Here is a 14,733-nt window from a genome sequence, read left to right on the forward strand (position 1 = left end):
GATAACTTTTTATAGCACACCATCATCTTCTTCAAACATTCCAAGACACAAACACTGGAAACAATTCAACCACCAAGTAAAAACTTCCCAATAGATGAAATACATTTTTCTCATGTTGGAACATAGGACGTCTCCATTCAATAAAGTAACATAATTTAATCTAGAGAGTATTCTCCCTATGGAACCAAAAATCAAGAAGAAGAAGGAAAGCTGAAGGCAACTCAATCATAATAGAGTCCAAGACTGTTTTTTTCATTCCCTATGCCTACATGACGGGCCTCTAAAAGTCTTTTCATAGGAGAGAGGAAAGGGAAAATGCTAGAGAAAAGATCAAGAAGATAGTAGACTGCAAGGCACAGAAAACTTTGCTGGAATGGGGGATACATGTTGCCTTTTGCTAGCTGAAAAAAATCTGCCTGAAAAAGCCCTTGGCCATGCTCCCAATCCAGTAGATGTTGACAAGATCAAACTCTGGTACTCCGATAAGAGAGAGAGAGAGAGAGAGAGAGAGAGAGAGAGAGAGAGAGAGAGAGAGAGAGAGAGAGAGAGAGACAGAGCCAACTTGCAAAATTATGCAACTTTGACCTCTAAGCTCACTAATCCTGACCTATGCACAAAGAACATTAGTTTGACCTTTGAGCTCATCAAGGTTGAGCTACACACAAACAACATTGGATTGTTGAGTTTGGTTGTCAAAGAAAGTCAACAAGCCAAAATTTTATAATTTTTGCCTGAGCCATAAAACACAAAATTGTAAAGTTTCCCCCAATACATGGGCTAGAAAATGCCTCGCTTACACCCTCCCTTTCTAGCAAAATGCAGTGCCAACCAAACCTCTACATGAAGAGGACATCAAGGCTCACACTATATAGTTCCTTAATCACTATGGGACGAGTCACCTGATGAATATGGTGTAACTAAATCACACAATGTAAATAGAATGTAACCTTTCCTCTTAGGGTCAAGTGTAGGCACAAGGATAAAAGTCACAAAAGTGAATATCCTTTTGCTGGAATGGATTTGACTTCTCAGTTATATGCACTTAAATTCAGATCATCCCCAAAGTGCTATGTGCTCAAGTCCACAAGGTATGCCAATCCTCCTAGGGTCCAATGTAGACGGAAGGGTAGAAGTAACAAAACGTTACTGCCCTTTCATCAAAATGGATTTTAGTTCTTGTTTATATGAGCTAGAATTCAAATCGTCCATATATATATATATATATATATATATATATATATATATATATATATATATATATATATATATATATAGAGAGAGAGAGAGAGAGAGAGAGAGAGAGAGAGAGAGAGAGAGAGAGAGAGAGAGAGAGCTAATTTTTTATCAAGAAGGTTCTAGGTGCTCACCAAGAAGGCACCTCCCCCATCCTTATCTCTTTTACATAAATGATTCTTGCTAGATGTCTCTTAGTTTTTAAAAGTGAATCACAAATGATAGAGGTAACATAATTGATGAAACTTCTACCACCAGTTCAGCTTCATAGGAGCCGCAGCTTCTCGGGAGGCCACAAACAAGGGGTTGCAGGTACGGGGGGGGGATGAGGATGAGGGGGGATCACTCTTTGCACCTGGTCTATGGGGTGAGAATGTACGGCTTCTATGAAGATGCTTTTCCTACTCTGATCTTCATGTTCTTTATAAGGCTAGTAGCTTGAACCACTCTTTAATTAGCCATTTTGTTGGATACCAAGTTTCTGTCAAAAAATCTCTCCTAGGATGTTCACCCCTGCCCCACCATCTAGTATAACTCTCCTGACAAGGGTTCCCATTGCTTTTTGATCTTATAGTCAACTTGGATAGTGGGGACCTTACTATCTCTTATGGCTCAAAAATTCACTCCCATGGCCTCTATTACTTGTTTTTTGTTCTTTCTTATGGACTTCGTAGCTTCTGGTAAGCTTCTTTAGATATCATCCAATTCCACTGTGAGCTTCTCAATTTGATCACACAGTGGAGCATAAATATCATCGTGGTCGTTACTACAAAACTACTAAATGAGCAAAAAACCTTTCTTTTAACTTACTACTACTTCACAACGCCACTCAGTTGGCCTCTTGCATCTAGTGGTTGATTGAACCTTTCATGGATATTTCAAATTACTCTCCCACTTTTTCCATCTCCCTAGGTCATTATTTCCAACTTTGGCCACATCTGTACTAACTTTTCCTTATTTTCTTAGCCAGATTTTCTTCAATTGATGCTGCCATTATCTCATCCATCCCATTTTGGACCTCTTTCTCACAAGACCCTCTAACAAGATTCTCCCCCTGATCCACTAAAGATTGAGGCGGCAACATTTGGACAGTCTTGGCCTCCAAGCACTCCGACTGTATTGATATCTTCTTTGCTAGATCTTATATAATCTTTGTAGCTAGACTCCTTTCCTTCTACCATTCATCAACCACCTTTGCCTTACCCTTTGCCTTCCAGGTAGATCTACGTTGTTTCCATTTCTTAGTTTCTTTAGCTTGCTTCACTGCCCATTCAGATTCGTCTAGGATAGACTATGTCCAGCTAGCTTCTTTGGGTGTAATAGGCTATCTTGGACTTCTAGAAACACAAGGAGAGTGCCCCTATGAAGCTCTCAACTCTACAACACAAAGATTTAGCAAGGGTACTCTTGAAGCACTTTATCTAAAGCAATTGAAAACATCCACACAACAATCAAATTGCTATGTACTTCATCCATCATACATTTATAGAAGAGGTTCTACATGGCCATGTAGACTAGGTAGACCGTCCTATAAACATTGGCATTGGATTGGGGAATCCCAAGGATAGAGCAGTAGCACGACGAGGAGAGTTCGCTCCACTTATATGAAAAAGGCCCAACGTGATGCCAACAAAGGATCATGAGTTAATAATAGAGAGGGAAACACAAGGGGCATCACTAAGAAAGGCAAGGAGAAAGTGTGGCAAGTTTGCAAGAGAAGCTAGTAGAGAAAAACCTGCAAGGTATGAGCAACGACATGTGAATAGATGAATACATAGACCATGCAGAATCATAGTTCATTCTACAAGAAGAGATTTTGTTATATGGTTGACAAGACTTATTGAAGCTCACAAATGAAGCAGACCATAAGACAAAGGGCCTTGAGGGTAGCCACATATACTGCAAGGAAGTGAAAAGGCTATGTCCTAGATTCTTTGGGTGTGATAGAGTATCTCAAATTTCTAGAAACACAAAGGAGAACTTGACCCTTTGAAGCTCTCACGTCTGCAACACAAGGATTTAGCAAGGGTACTCTTGAAGCACTTTATCCAAAATGACACAACAGTCATATGGCTATGTACTTTATCTAGCATACATTTGTAGAAGAGGTTTTGTATCATTGTGTAAAATAGGGAGACCATCCTATGAATGTTGGTGTTGGATTGGGCCCCCAGGGGGATTCACTATGGATTTCCGTATGGTATCACGTGAGTGTACAAGAGGGGGGTTTTTAGAGGTTAGACATAAGTGTATACAATAGGGGTAGCCCCCCATTATTTCATGCTCATATCATATGCATAAGAGAGTGGGGGACCTACCCCGTGGGGGGGGGATGTTGAGAGCTTTTTTCATTTTCTATAGGGTGTTGCTGCTCAAATTACCTGACCTATTTGAGGTCTTTGTGGTCCAGACATTGCATGGCCAGTGTGAAACGGTCGATGGCCCGTGAGTAATTAGGAAATTTTGATATTCTGTCATGCATCGATTGGTAAGATGTGGGAATACATCATGGTCTTTTTCCTTCATCCATAGGTCTTGGGAGGTGGCACCAAATCAAAACAATTTAGCTTTGCATTTACCTACAGTTCATTATTTTGCTGCTTCAGATGAGTGTTTAGCTTCTTCTTTGGTAGGTGTCTATTGTTACGGGTTCCCTTTTTGGAGAACACTTCGGGACCCTCCACTACCTCCCGGCCCATGGATACTAACACGACTTCGTGTCTTGAGGCCTCGAGGGCTCCGATCTGACCAGAGTCCTCCTCCGAGTTGGGAAGGCACATTTGTGGAAAAGTATACCGCGGAGATCTTGAGTGGGGATGCCGCGTGGGCACGCCTCCTTGATGCTTTAACAAGGGTAGGTGGTAAGGCCAGTTGTGAAGGGGAATTGGGAGCGCCCATGGGATTAAACTCTACGGACATGGAAAAGCGAGGATTAACGAGCCTTCAAGGTTCCAAGCTCCAGCAGGGGGAACACGAGGAGGAAACACATGTTCTCGGCCTTGGTGTCTTGGGTGCGCGCGCCGGGAGATACAGAGTTCCCCAAGGGGGATGTTCATTCAGGCACAGCAGCGGGCTATTCTGGCTGCGAGCTATCCCTCACAAGGGGCCGTGCGCCATATAGTTTGCATCAGAGACAGGTTGCCATGAGGGACCATTTATTGAATGCACAACAGGGGGTTGTGTGACAACGGCTATCCCACAAAGGGGCCTATGGACCTTACTATTTACAGCAGGTCAGATGGACAACAAGGGTTTGTCCCTTAGTTTCATTGGCACCCATGTTGGGCTGTGGTTTAAGGCCTCTTCCCGAATACAGGAGGGGGCAGTAAGTCAGATACTCATAGGGAGCTCAAAGGGGCTCTGGCAGATTGGATACTGCTCGCTGACCCAACAGGGGGATGTGTGATGTCATTGTTGCGTAGGCCGCGAGACTTCCCTTAGTGGAGGCAACACGCTATTAATAATATCATCAAGTGCAGATAACGGGAGCAAACCCAAAGGGGCTGAGCCTCTCGATCTTTGGCATAACTAATTGAGTGCCCGCACTGGGATGTGGTGGTGAATATACCCTCATTGGGTTGTGGTTGTTTGTTTCTCCGCCTGGAGCCAGAGTGTCGAGTTGTTCGAGGTCTTTACTGATCTCTCGAGTGGGTCTCGAGCCCTTGTTTTGTATGCCAGTGTTGAAGGGTGAGCAGCAGCAAGTTATGGCAAGCCCTTCGGCGGCCAGTGGTAGTGCCAAGAGCGACCCCTGCTCCTTATCCTCTTCATCATGTGATGCAACTTGGTTACAACATTCAAAACCTGCCCTGCGGTGTGTTGCCATTATAGCGTCAATCTCAGTGCTTGTATTCCTTATGACGGACAAGCAAACTAGCTCTTTCACTATCTACACTTCTACAGTCATCCAAGAAGTGATGTTTAGTGACATGAAAGCCCTTGTGTAAGAAGCTTGTTGCTATCGCGTTTCTTGATGTTTAGGTTAGAATTAATTTTCTACTTTGTGTCAGTGTTTCATAATGCTCTAATTATTTTGCAATTGATTGCAAAAGCGCTTCCATCACCCTTGGAATCGTGGCCTTTCTATTCAGTTCTCCAGATTGGCCGTTGCTTATTTGGACCATCATCTACGAGCATTTCCCCATCTTCTGCTACGACATGGACACTTTTTCTTCTTGATCAGGTTTGGCAAACCTCTCTTTCTCTGCTCTATTTGAATGTTACATATAGTGGTATGGACTATTGCGACGCTATTGTTTAGGGTTTCTGTCGGTTTTGAGTCAATTGACGAGATGTTGAGCAAGAAGTAGACTTCTATGGGTTGCAAAGCTAGCTCCACCCATCGGAAGCTTGCTTTGAACTCTTTGCATTGAGTGAAATGTCCAAATGGCGACTATCTTAGCCTTCTGATAGACTGAAGAATTGTCTAAATGGTGGTATTCTTAACCTAAAGCTATCAGAGCTAGATTTAAGGTTGGATTGAAGATTGGTCGTTAGAGCCGTCTACAAATCCTTGTACGAAATCAGGTGAAATGGATTGGATTTTAACTTTTCTGTTGTAGTTGCTACACTGACTATATAATCAATGTACCTTTGGGTTGATTACTTTCTTTCTTCAGAGGAAGAAAGTTACAATTATAACTCACTTGATTGGCTGCGATGATGTGGGAGTCATTGATGCACAGGTGCCCTTGTCTAAGTTTACAACTCTACAACTTGTTAAGTTTACGCCTACCTATGCATGAAGCTACAAAATCCCAAGTAATGGTGTGAGCTATGCCAAAAACATTTCAAGTGCTATCTGATTTGCCTGTTTTGCATCGTCTCCGCAAGTTCTTATTGAGATTTCAGTGGTATGTTTATAATCCGAGTACAGCGAGCTATCATGTCTTCGTGCAAGTTAGAAGGTGTATTCTCTGTAGGGCCTCATTTGAATGAGTGCATACATTTACATACACACATAGACATACATGAATGTCTATAAATGCATGTATTTATAGATATATATGCATGTGCATGTGCATATATATGATATTTATGTGTAGGCATGTGAGTAAAAAATGTATGTGTGTATGTGTCTTGTTGTGGAAGAATTCTTCTCTGTATTATGAATTGTATATGGTGTTCATGTGAGATTATTTTGATGTTTTAATAGGTGATGACCTATCTTATCCTGGCCATCGCGGTAGCTTCAGCGCAGTCTGGCAGGCTCTGCAATCCTAAATGTTTTCCTTTGTAAGTTCTATCTAAAATGTTGCTATCACAAAGAAAGAGGCTTGGTTACTTGTTTCCATTGGTGACATTAGTGCTACTTGTATTTGACAGTCCCCTTCCTCTGATGATGTCTTTGATAATGAGGAAGAAAATGATGAGCCTCAGAGAGCTTGGGACAATCTTCTACCCAATCATTGGTTTTGCGATTCATTGGTTAGTGGTTCTTTTCATATGAAGTCACTTTTGTTGTGTTCTTTTCTTGCTATTGGTCTTTAGACTCTAGTTCTTTTGTTAAACAAAAGTTACTTAGATTGTCTATTCAATTTTCTCTTCAAGAGTTTTGGCTTTAATCCTTTGAATTTTAATAACCCAGCTTGATTGCAGGCTTGCCTTAAAGTGAACCAAAAACGCTTTTAGCAAAAGCTTCAAATTTTAAACAAAAAACCAGAAGACTTTAAGTTTACCTTTATTTTATAGTTCTAATACTCTATTACACATTGTTTGCAAAATTTAGAATGAATAGAAACAGTTTGGTACATGATATGTGTGTGTGTGTGTGTGAGAGAGAGAGAGAGAGAGAGAGAGAGAGAGAGAGAGAGAGATTTTAATAAAATAGATATACATTTAGAGAAAAAATTATAAGTTAACACCTTTCGTAATGTGTTTTAAATTAATAAGTGAAGTTTTCCATGGTTTTTTACGAGCATGCCATTATTTGTTATTTAGAGAACAATCTTTTCATATATGTGCCATAAATCCCACATGAGAAGCCTACTGAGTAGGTGGCTAGTATCATTTGTTTTGAGACTGAGGTTTGTATCAATTTACAAGGGAAATGATGTCCATTCTTTGACAAATTACATTGAATCGATTGGTATATTTTAATTTACTATTCATTATATTTTTTGTTTTTCATGGTTTATCACTACACTTTTTTTCATTTGCAGTTCAACATGTATTTTTGCAAAAGCATGTGCTTCTAAAATTGTTAAGTTACTAGTATACATAAAATAGTGGGTCATTACATTCCGTACAAAATCCGTATGAGGGGGGATGTCTCATTGCGAGAACGTCTGTATCTTGTCCGTATGTAGGGGGTAGGTTAGCATGTAAGATACGTACGTAGGGGTTTCTCTAATTTTGATGCACGTAGGTGACATGCCCCTATTACTAATAGTGAATCCCCCAAGATTTGGGCATCCTAGGGAAAAAGTAGTAGCATGATGACTAGAGTGTGTCCCACTTATGGTTCACGGGAAAAAGGTCCATCCTGCTGCTATTGTTGGAATTAGGGTTGTAGAGAAACGCACACAGCTTGGAGAAGACAAAGTAAGCTCAAGGCACACAATAGAGAGAGTATTACTTAGTGTGCAATTGAAAGATTGATAGCCCTAGAGTGATGGACGTATTTACAATGTACGAGGGAAAAAATGCCCCGTTGGTCCTAGTGTGTTCACACACATCACTACCACATGGATATGGTAACAAATCCCCCCTGGAGTGATGCGATGACCGAGAGCTGGCACATGAGTAAAGGGAAGTGCCATGCCTTGAGAAAATGATCAGTCCACGAAGAGGAGTAAGCCCAAAGTTTTGCGGAAAGCTTCAAGCTTCTCACGAGACAATGCCTTTCTGAAAAGATATGCAAGGTTGTCTTGTGTTGGCACATAAGCCAAGATGATCTCTCCTGCTGAGAGCCTCTCCCTGACATAGTGGTAATGCACCTCAATGTGCTTTGCACGAGCATGAAAAACTGGGTTTCTCTCAACTGCCAATGCGCTCTGACTGTCAGTGTAGATAGTGTTGGTAGTGTCCTGTCCAACACCCAAATTAGTCTTAAGGCGTCTGAGCCATACACACTCAACCGTAGCTGTGAAGACTGCCCTGTACTCAGCCTCACAACTCAAAGTGGCCACAGTAGGTTGCTTCTTGCTCAACCATGATATACATGAACTGACAAGCATAAGACAAAAACCACTTGTGGATACTTGTGTGTTAAAACAACAAGCCCAATCTGAGTCCGAAAAAGCATGTAAGTATGGCGGCAATGATCTCCCCCTGGGATAAAACAAGACAAGATATAAAGTGCCACTAAGGTAGCGGAAAATCCTCTTGACAGCCTGCCAATGCTTAGACCCTAGGCTATGCATAAATCTGCTAATCTGTGAGACTGCAAACTGAATATCCGGCCTCATGTTGCATACATAAATGAGGCATCCAATAGCAGTTTGATAGAGGGACATCTGCAGGATCATCAACATCATGAAGATTCAATTTCAAACTTGTTTCCATGGGAGTGTCAATAGGTTTGCAATCCTCAAGTACAAACTTACATAACAATGTCTCTATGTAACTTTTCTGACACAAGGCAATACTACCATCATACTGCTTAAACTGTATACCCAAGTAATGATGATGCAACAACCCCAAATCTTTCATCATGAAAGTAGCATTCAAATCAGCCTTAAATTCAGCAATATGTCTCTCATTTGGTCCAATGATCAGCAAATCATCAACATAAAGAACCACAATGAGAAGTACATCACCCTCACGCTTTACATACAATGTGCTTTTGGTTGGACTGTTACGAAAAGCATTGTTTGACCAAATGAGTGTCATCTTTCTCATACCAAGCACGAGGAGATTGCTTCAACCCATAAAAATCCTTCTTACATCTGTACACTTTTCCTCTTGTCCTTTCTTGACAAAACCGCGAGGCTGCGTAACATAAACAAGTGGGAGCAAAAGTCTCTTTCATAATCTATGCCTTTTTGTTGTGCATAACCCTTTGCAACAAGTCAAGCCTTATGGCGATCAATCTCACCATCCGGCTTGCGTTTCAACTTGTAAACCCACTTCGTATCAATGGCCTTTTTGCCAAGAGGCAAATCACATAAAGTCCTTGTGTCATTTTCTATAAGTGCATCATATTCTGATTGCATGGTAGCCATCCAATTTTCTGAATTCTGTGCTTCATCAAAAGACAGAGGTTCCTTAACATCATGTAAGCTAGACACAGCCAAAGCATAACAATTTGATGCATAAGATCCATGGCGAGAGCCTGAACGAGTACGACTAGACAAAGGTGCATCCAATTTACTATCACGCAATGTATGCACCAGCCATTTTGGCATACCTCTAGCCTGCTCATTTTCAGCCCTTTCGACCTCATCATGTACATCTGCATTCAGTAATAGGCTGATCTGGGGCTGATCTATAACATTTTTACAAACCCCCATAGGTTGTACATTTGCCTCATTGGAATTTACATTCATATTTCCACCACTAAAAAGAGGCAACAAAGTGTCATGAATGTCATGTGAGCTTACATTATTGTCTCTAGTACATGACAGCAAGGGCTGAACAGAATCTTCCACAAACGCTACATTCTGTGAAACCAGAATACGCTTTCTTTGCGGATGATACAACCTGTAATGTTTGCTTTCAGCACTATATTTAACAAAAATACATTTGCCAGCCTTATCATATCCAATTTTTTGCGTTGTGTTTGTGGCACCAAAGTATATGCCAAACAGCCAAAAACATGCATGTGCTCAATAGAAGGCTTTCTATCATGGCATACTTCATATGGAGTAATAGACTACAAAGCTTTCGTAGGACATCTATTTAGTACATAAGTGGCACACTTGATGGCCTCAAGCCAAAAAGAATGCGGCAAAGCTTGACTTTTGACCATACATCGTGCCATTTCCATAAGTGACCTGTTTTTCCTCTCAGCAACACGATTTTGTTGAGGTGTATAAGGCACTGTACATTAGTGTTTTATCCCACGACTAGCCAAAAATGCATTAAATTCATACATATACTCCCCCCTCGATCGCAACGGAGGGTGCCCCATAGTACATTTCGAGACATTTTCAGCCATAGCCAGAAATTGTTTAAAGCACATAAAAATTTTGGACTTCGCTTTAAGTGCAAATACCCATGCATGCCTGGAGTAATCATCAATTAAAGTCACGAAGTAAAGGTAATTGCCCAAGGACGGAGTTTGCATGGGCCCACAAACATCACTGTGCACAAGCTGCAACATGCATGTGTCCCTAATTGAACCATCCTTTGGAAACTTCGAACGCTGCATCTTACCCAAAATACAGTCTTCACAAACATGTTTGACAAGTGCTTCAAGAGGCGGCAAAGAAGTAATCATATCAGATTTCTGCAAACGCAACAAACTGGAAAAATTCAAATGACCAAAACGGGCATGCCAAAGTTTTGCATCTGAAATAGCCCTTACCAACTGCATTTGTAAAATTTTATCCACACTTGTTATACGAAGTGAGCTTATACAACCCACGACACAAAAGGGCAGATGCAACAATTTCATCACAAAAACTAAGATCATGAACTTTACATTTGTCATCCACAAATTTGACTACAAGTCCAAGTCTAGCAAGTATGGCTACAGACAAGAGATTCTTTTTGATCCCGGGTACATAAAGTGCATCAAAAAGTGTAAAGGAACTGCCATTTGAAGCAGTATGCACAACCTTTCCAACTCTTTGAACCGTATAAGAGGCATTGTTGGCACAAGTGACTGAATTCCCATGAGGGACAGACTCAAGAGAAGGTGAACAATTCACGATGTGAGGTAATGTTCTTTGTAGCACCACTGTCAAAATACCACACATGTGAATCTACAGCAACTGACATGCATGCATCATGGACAGCAAGATTGTAAGTGCACTCTGCGCTGAAAGCCCATTCTGTATCAACATAAGCAACACAGTCTTCTTTCACAAAAGACTCGACAATGGTTGTATTTGTAGTGGAACAAGCATTTGCAGTGGAACCACCCTCTTTCTTCTTAGCCTCTTTGGCCTTCAAATTAGGACACTGCTTGATCAAGTGATCATTAGCTTTACAATAATGGCAACGCATCTTCTTTTTGCCCTTATCACCAGAATTTCCAGATGAATTGCTGTCAGCAGAAGCATTAGAAACAAAAGTTTTTCCACTCGCAGCAGAATCATAAAAAGTGGTTGCATTGCTATTACCACCTTTTCTTTGAGAAGCAATAAAAGCCTGTTCAACTGCACGCTGTCCGAGTCCTGTTTTTTCTAGAAAGTGACTCTTGGAACAACAATGTGCATAATGCATCAAACTTGACAACTTCACGATTTCCTTGGGTCATAAGTCTCCAAGTGCTAGCAAAAGTCTGGTAAGAATCTGGTAAGGTATCAATAACAGTCTGCACAAGGGAACTATATGAATGACTTCACCTGTAGAGAAATAAGTTTCTCATTGATACCCTTGACACCAGCAAGGAAAGTATCCATATCATCTTCCTCATGCATAATCTTCGATTTCATCTCTTTACATAGCAAAGAAATTTTAGCCTAATTGCGGCTTGCATAAAGACCTGCTAGAATATCCCAAGCTCGTTTTACAGATTTTGTTGAACGAATTCGAGGAACAATGGTGCGCTTCATAGACAACACAATCAATGCATGAGCCTGTGCATCCTTTACATCCCAACGAGCTTGTTCTGCCGTGTGCAAAACAACTCTAATAACAACAATCCTTGCAGCTAGACCTGCAACATCCTCAACATCACCTACATCCTCAGAACTAGGACGTACATCAATGCCCTGCACAATATTCCAGACGCCCTTTGATACAAGAACATGTTGCATCATGTAAGCCCACATAGGATAATTGTCCCCATCCAATCTGTCCTCAACAGCAAACATCTTGAGCACATTTGTGTTGTTGTCAGCCATGATAAATGCTGCACCTGATGTGAAAACTTCTCGAAAAGAGGAGAAACGAAGCGGGAACAACACGTGCTATATAGCACAAACCGTAGAAGACTGTAAGGACCTATTATGCAAAAAACGGCACTAACAAAAATCTGCACAAAATGACAAAATAGCCTGTGCAGTATTGCCTGTAGCAGAAACGGAGGCCGAAATGAGCTCGAATAAAAAATCTGAGCAAAGTAAGCTTTACGAGCCATCCCAAAAATTTTCTCAACCTGCGAACGCTCGCCAAAGCTCACTGAAGTAAAAGAAAATGAGCAGGCATGTGCTGGACCTGCTGACGACTAAGCTCAGGAGGACGCAACCTGCTCTGGTACCAATTATTGGAATTAGGGTTGCAGAAAAAATGATAGTTGGAGAAGACAAAGGAAGCTCAAGGCCAAAATAGAGAGTGTAATACTTAGTGTGCAATGGAAAGATTGATAGCCCTTGAGTGATGGGTGTATTTACAATGCACGGAGAAAAAAACCTCCTAAAGAGGGAAAATATGCCCCGGCGGTCCTATTGTGTTCATACACATCACTACCACATGTATATGGTAACAGCTACCAAAGGATCACCAGTAGATAATGGAGATGGAAACAGGCCAAGGAGAAAGTGTGGCAAGTTTGTAAGAGAAGTTGGTAGAGAAAGATGCCATAATTGCTTAGTTAGAGGCCAGGCTTGCAAGGTATCAGCAACAGTATGTGATTCTATGCCCATGTGCAAATGAATTTGGTATTGAAGACCTAATGCTCCTACGAATAGTTTGATCGTTGATTATCTAGCAATTGTGAAACAATGGAATTTCTTACCATAGTGTCCAGTTTAGTGTACAAAGCCTTACAAGATATCTATTGTCTACATGAAGAGGACACCAAGGCTAAAGTTAGTTCCTTAGTCACTATGAGACTAGGCACTTGATGAATATGGTGTAACTAGAATATATCCTTTCCTCCTAGGGTGAAGTGTAGGCAGAACTTGGATGAAAGTCAATGACTTCCCTTTGGTTGAAATGGATTTGACTTCTCAATTTTATGGGCTTGAATTTGAATCGTCCCCAAAGCGCCATGTGCTCAAGTCTAGAGGGTATGACAATCCTCCTTAGGTTTGATGGAGACGAAAGGATAGAAGTCACAAAAATTACTGCCCTTTCGCCGAAATGGATTTGACTTCTCGTTTAGAATTCAAATTGGAGAGAGAGAGAGAGAGAGAGAGATCTAGTTTTTCATAAAGAAGGCTCTAGGTGTTCACCAAGAAGGCACCTTCCCCATCCTTATCTCTATTACGTAATCTTAGTTTTTTTTTTTGAAAGTCAAATCACAAATGATATCGGTAACATAATAATTTATACCCAACTGTCAACGAAAGTTCTGCCACCCAGTTCGGCATCGCAGGAGCCGCCGCTTCTCAGGAGGGTGCAACGCAGGGGGTGGCGGGCGCAGAGAGAGGGAGGGATGGAGTGGCTTATCCGCCGATGTGTAGCTGACAAGGCTCTCGCTCGCTCTCTATCAGGCTCTCTCTCTCTCTCTCTCTCTCTCTCTCTCTCTCTCTCTCTCTCTCTCTCTCGGCATGGTTCTCCTACGTTGTTGCACTGACTAGTCTGCAATCACATGGCCATTCGAACCGCAAGCCTACAATATGCATGCATGGTTGACCAAATTCAAACTAAGGGCGATTTGGCATTTGCACGAGCTGCCCGGCCTAGAACTAGTCCACTCCCCTTCTTATAAAAGGGGGGGGACGTCTGATCTCCTGTAGCCATACTTTTGTGAGTTGCAAATTTCCAAAGCTTTTTGCCTCTTTACATCATACACATTCTACTTGATTATCCTAGAAAATGTCGGCAGCCATAGTCGGACAGTGGGGTGGTGTTGGTGGTGGTGCCTTTGATGATGGGTGGAGCAATGGCGGCGTGGTACAACTTTTGGTTTACTATAGTGATATTCTCAATGGTATTCAAGTTTTGTATGGCAATGGCACCACCAAGCTCCATGGCTGTGCAAAGGGAGATTCTCGTGAGGTATTTTTCATCCTTTCTCTTCCCATATTGAAGCATCACTCCACATGCACTTAATGATAAGCTTTGCAATTGAGAGGCATCCCCCCTTGGCATTTATTCTAGTTCTTCTCATTAAGCTTTTGATCTATATATTGTCCCTGTATTAAATGGATTGGAAATGTGAGATGAACTATTGTTTCCTCAGATCATCATACAAATAATTAGTAATTATTGTTTTAAATCATTTCAGTAATTAATTTTTAAAATCCTTACTTAAACATTGTAGGGTCACACTATGTTCATTGTTCTCTTTGCTCTCTCCTAAATAACTGCGGACAATTTGCTAAAATAGTTTTCATGTGTTTCAGTTCATTTTTACCTCCCCTTCACCTAGTTCTATGGACATTTCTCTCACTGTGGGAAGTGACGCCAGCCACTTCACAGGGGATCCCAATGGCATAGGTGTATTGTCTCTTGGAATCGGATCATCAACTACACCTCCATCTCTCCCAGATGGCACGACGGGCA

At 41.4% G+C, this 14,733-nt stretch overlaps 1 protein-coding gene across 1 annotated transcript; it reads left to right on the forward strand.

Annotated features, from left to right (window-relative positions):
- Positions 1 to 4,769: 4,769 nt before the first annotated feature.
- On the forward strand, positions 4,770 to 14,717 carry LOC147460823 (uncharacterized). The gene is made up of 7 exons (XM_086508517.1): positions 4,770 to 5,173; positions 5,283 to 5,304; positions 5,728 to 5,757; positions 5,850 to 5,915; positions 6,386 to 6,465; positions 6,556 to 6,657; positions 14,574 to 14,717. The coding sequence occupies exons 1-7, from the start codon at positions 4,905 to 4,907 to the stop codon at positions 14,665 to 14,667; spliced, it is 663 nt and encodes a 220-aa protein (XP_086364643.1). The 5' UTR covers positions 4,770 to 4,904; the 3' UTR covers positions 14,668 to 14,717.
- Positions 14,718 to 14,733: the final 16 nt, after the last annotated feature.

The sequence above is a fragment of the Adiantum capillus-veneris genome, chromosome 3 (genome assembly GCF_014529385.1).
Source record: "Adiantum capillus-veneris isolate H3 chromosome 3, ASM1452938v2, whole genome shotgun sequence".
NCBI lineage: Eukaryota > Viridiplantae > Streptophyta > Polypodiopsida > Polypodiales > Pteridaceae > Adiantum > Adiantum capillus-veneris.

Excerpts from the sequence above, each read along its gene's own strand:
- LOC147460823 (XM_086508517.1), top strand. The coding sequence starts at position 4,905 with ATGCCAGTGTTGAAGGGTGAGCAGCAGCAAGTTATGGCAAGCCCTTCG. Across the intron at positions 6,466-6,555 it reads AATCCTAAATGTTTTCCTTT|TCCCCTTCCTCTGATGATGT; the intron begins GTAAGTTCTATC and ends TGTATTTGACAG. Across the intron at positions 6,658-14,573 it reads ATTGGTTTTGCGATTCATTG|TTCATTTTTACCTCCCCTTC; the intron begins GTTAGTGGTTCT and ends CATGTGTTTCAG.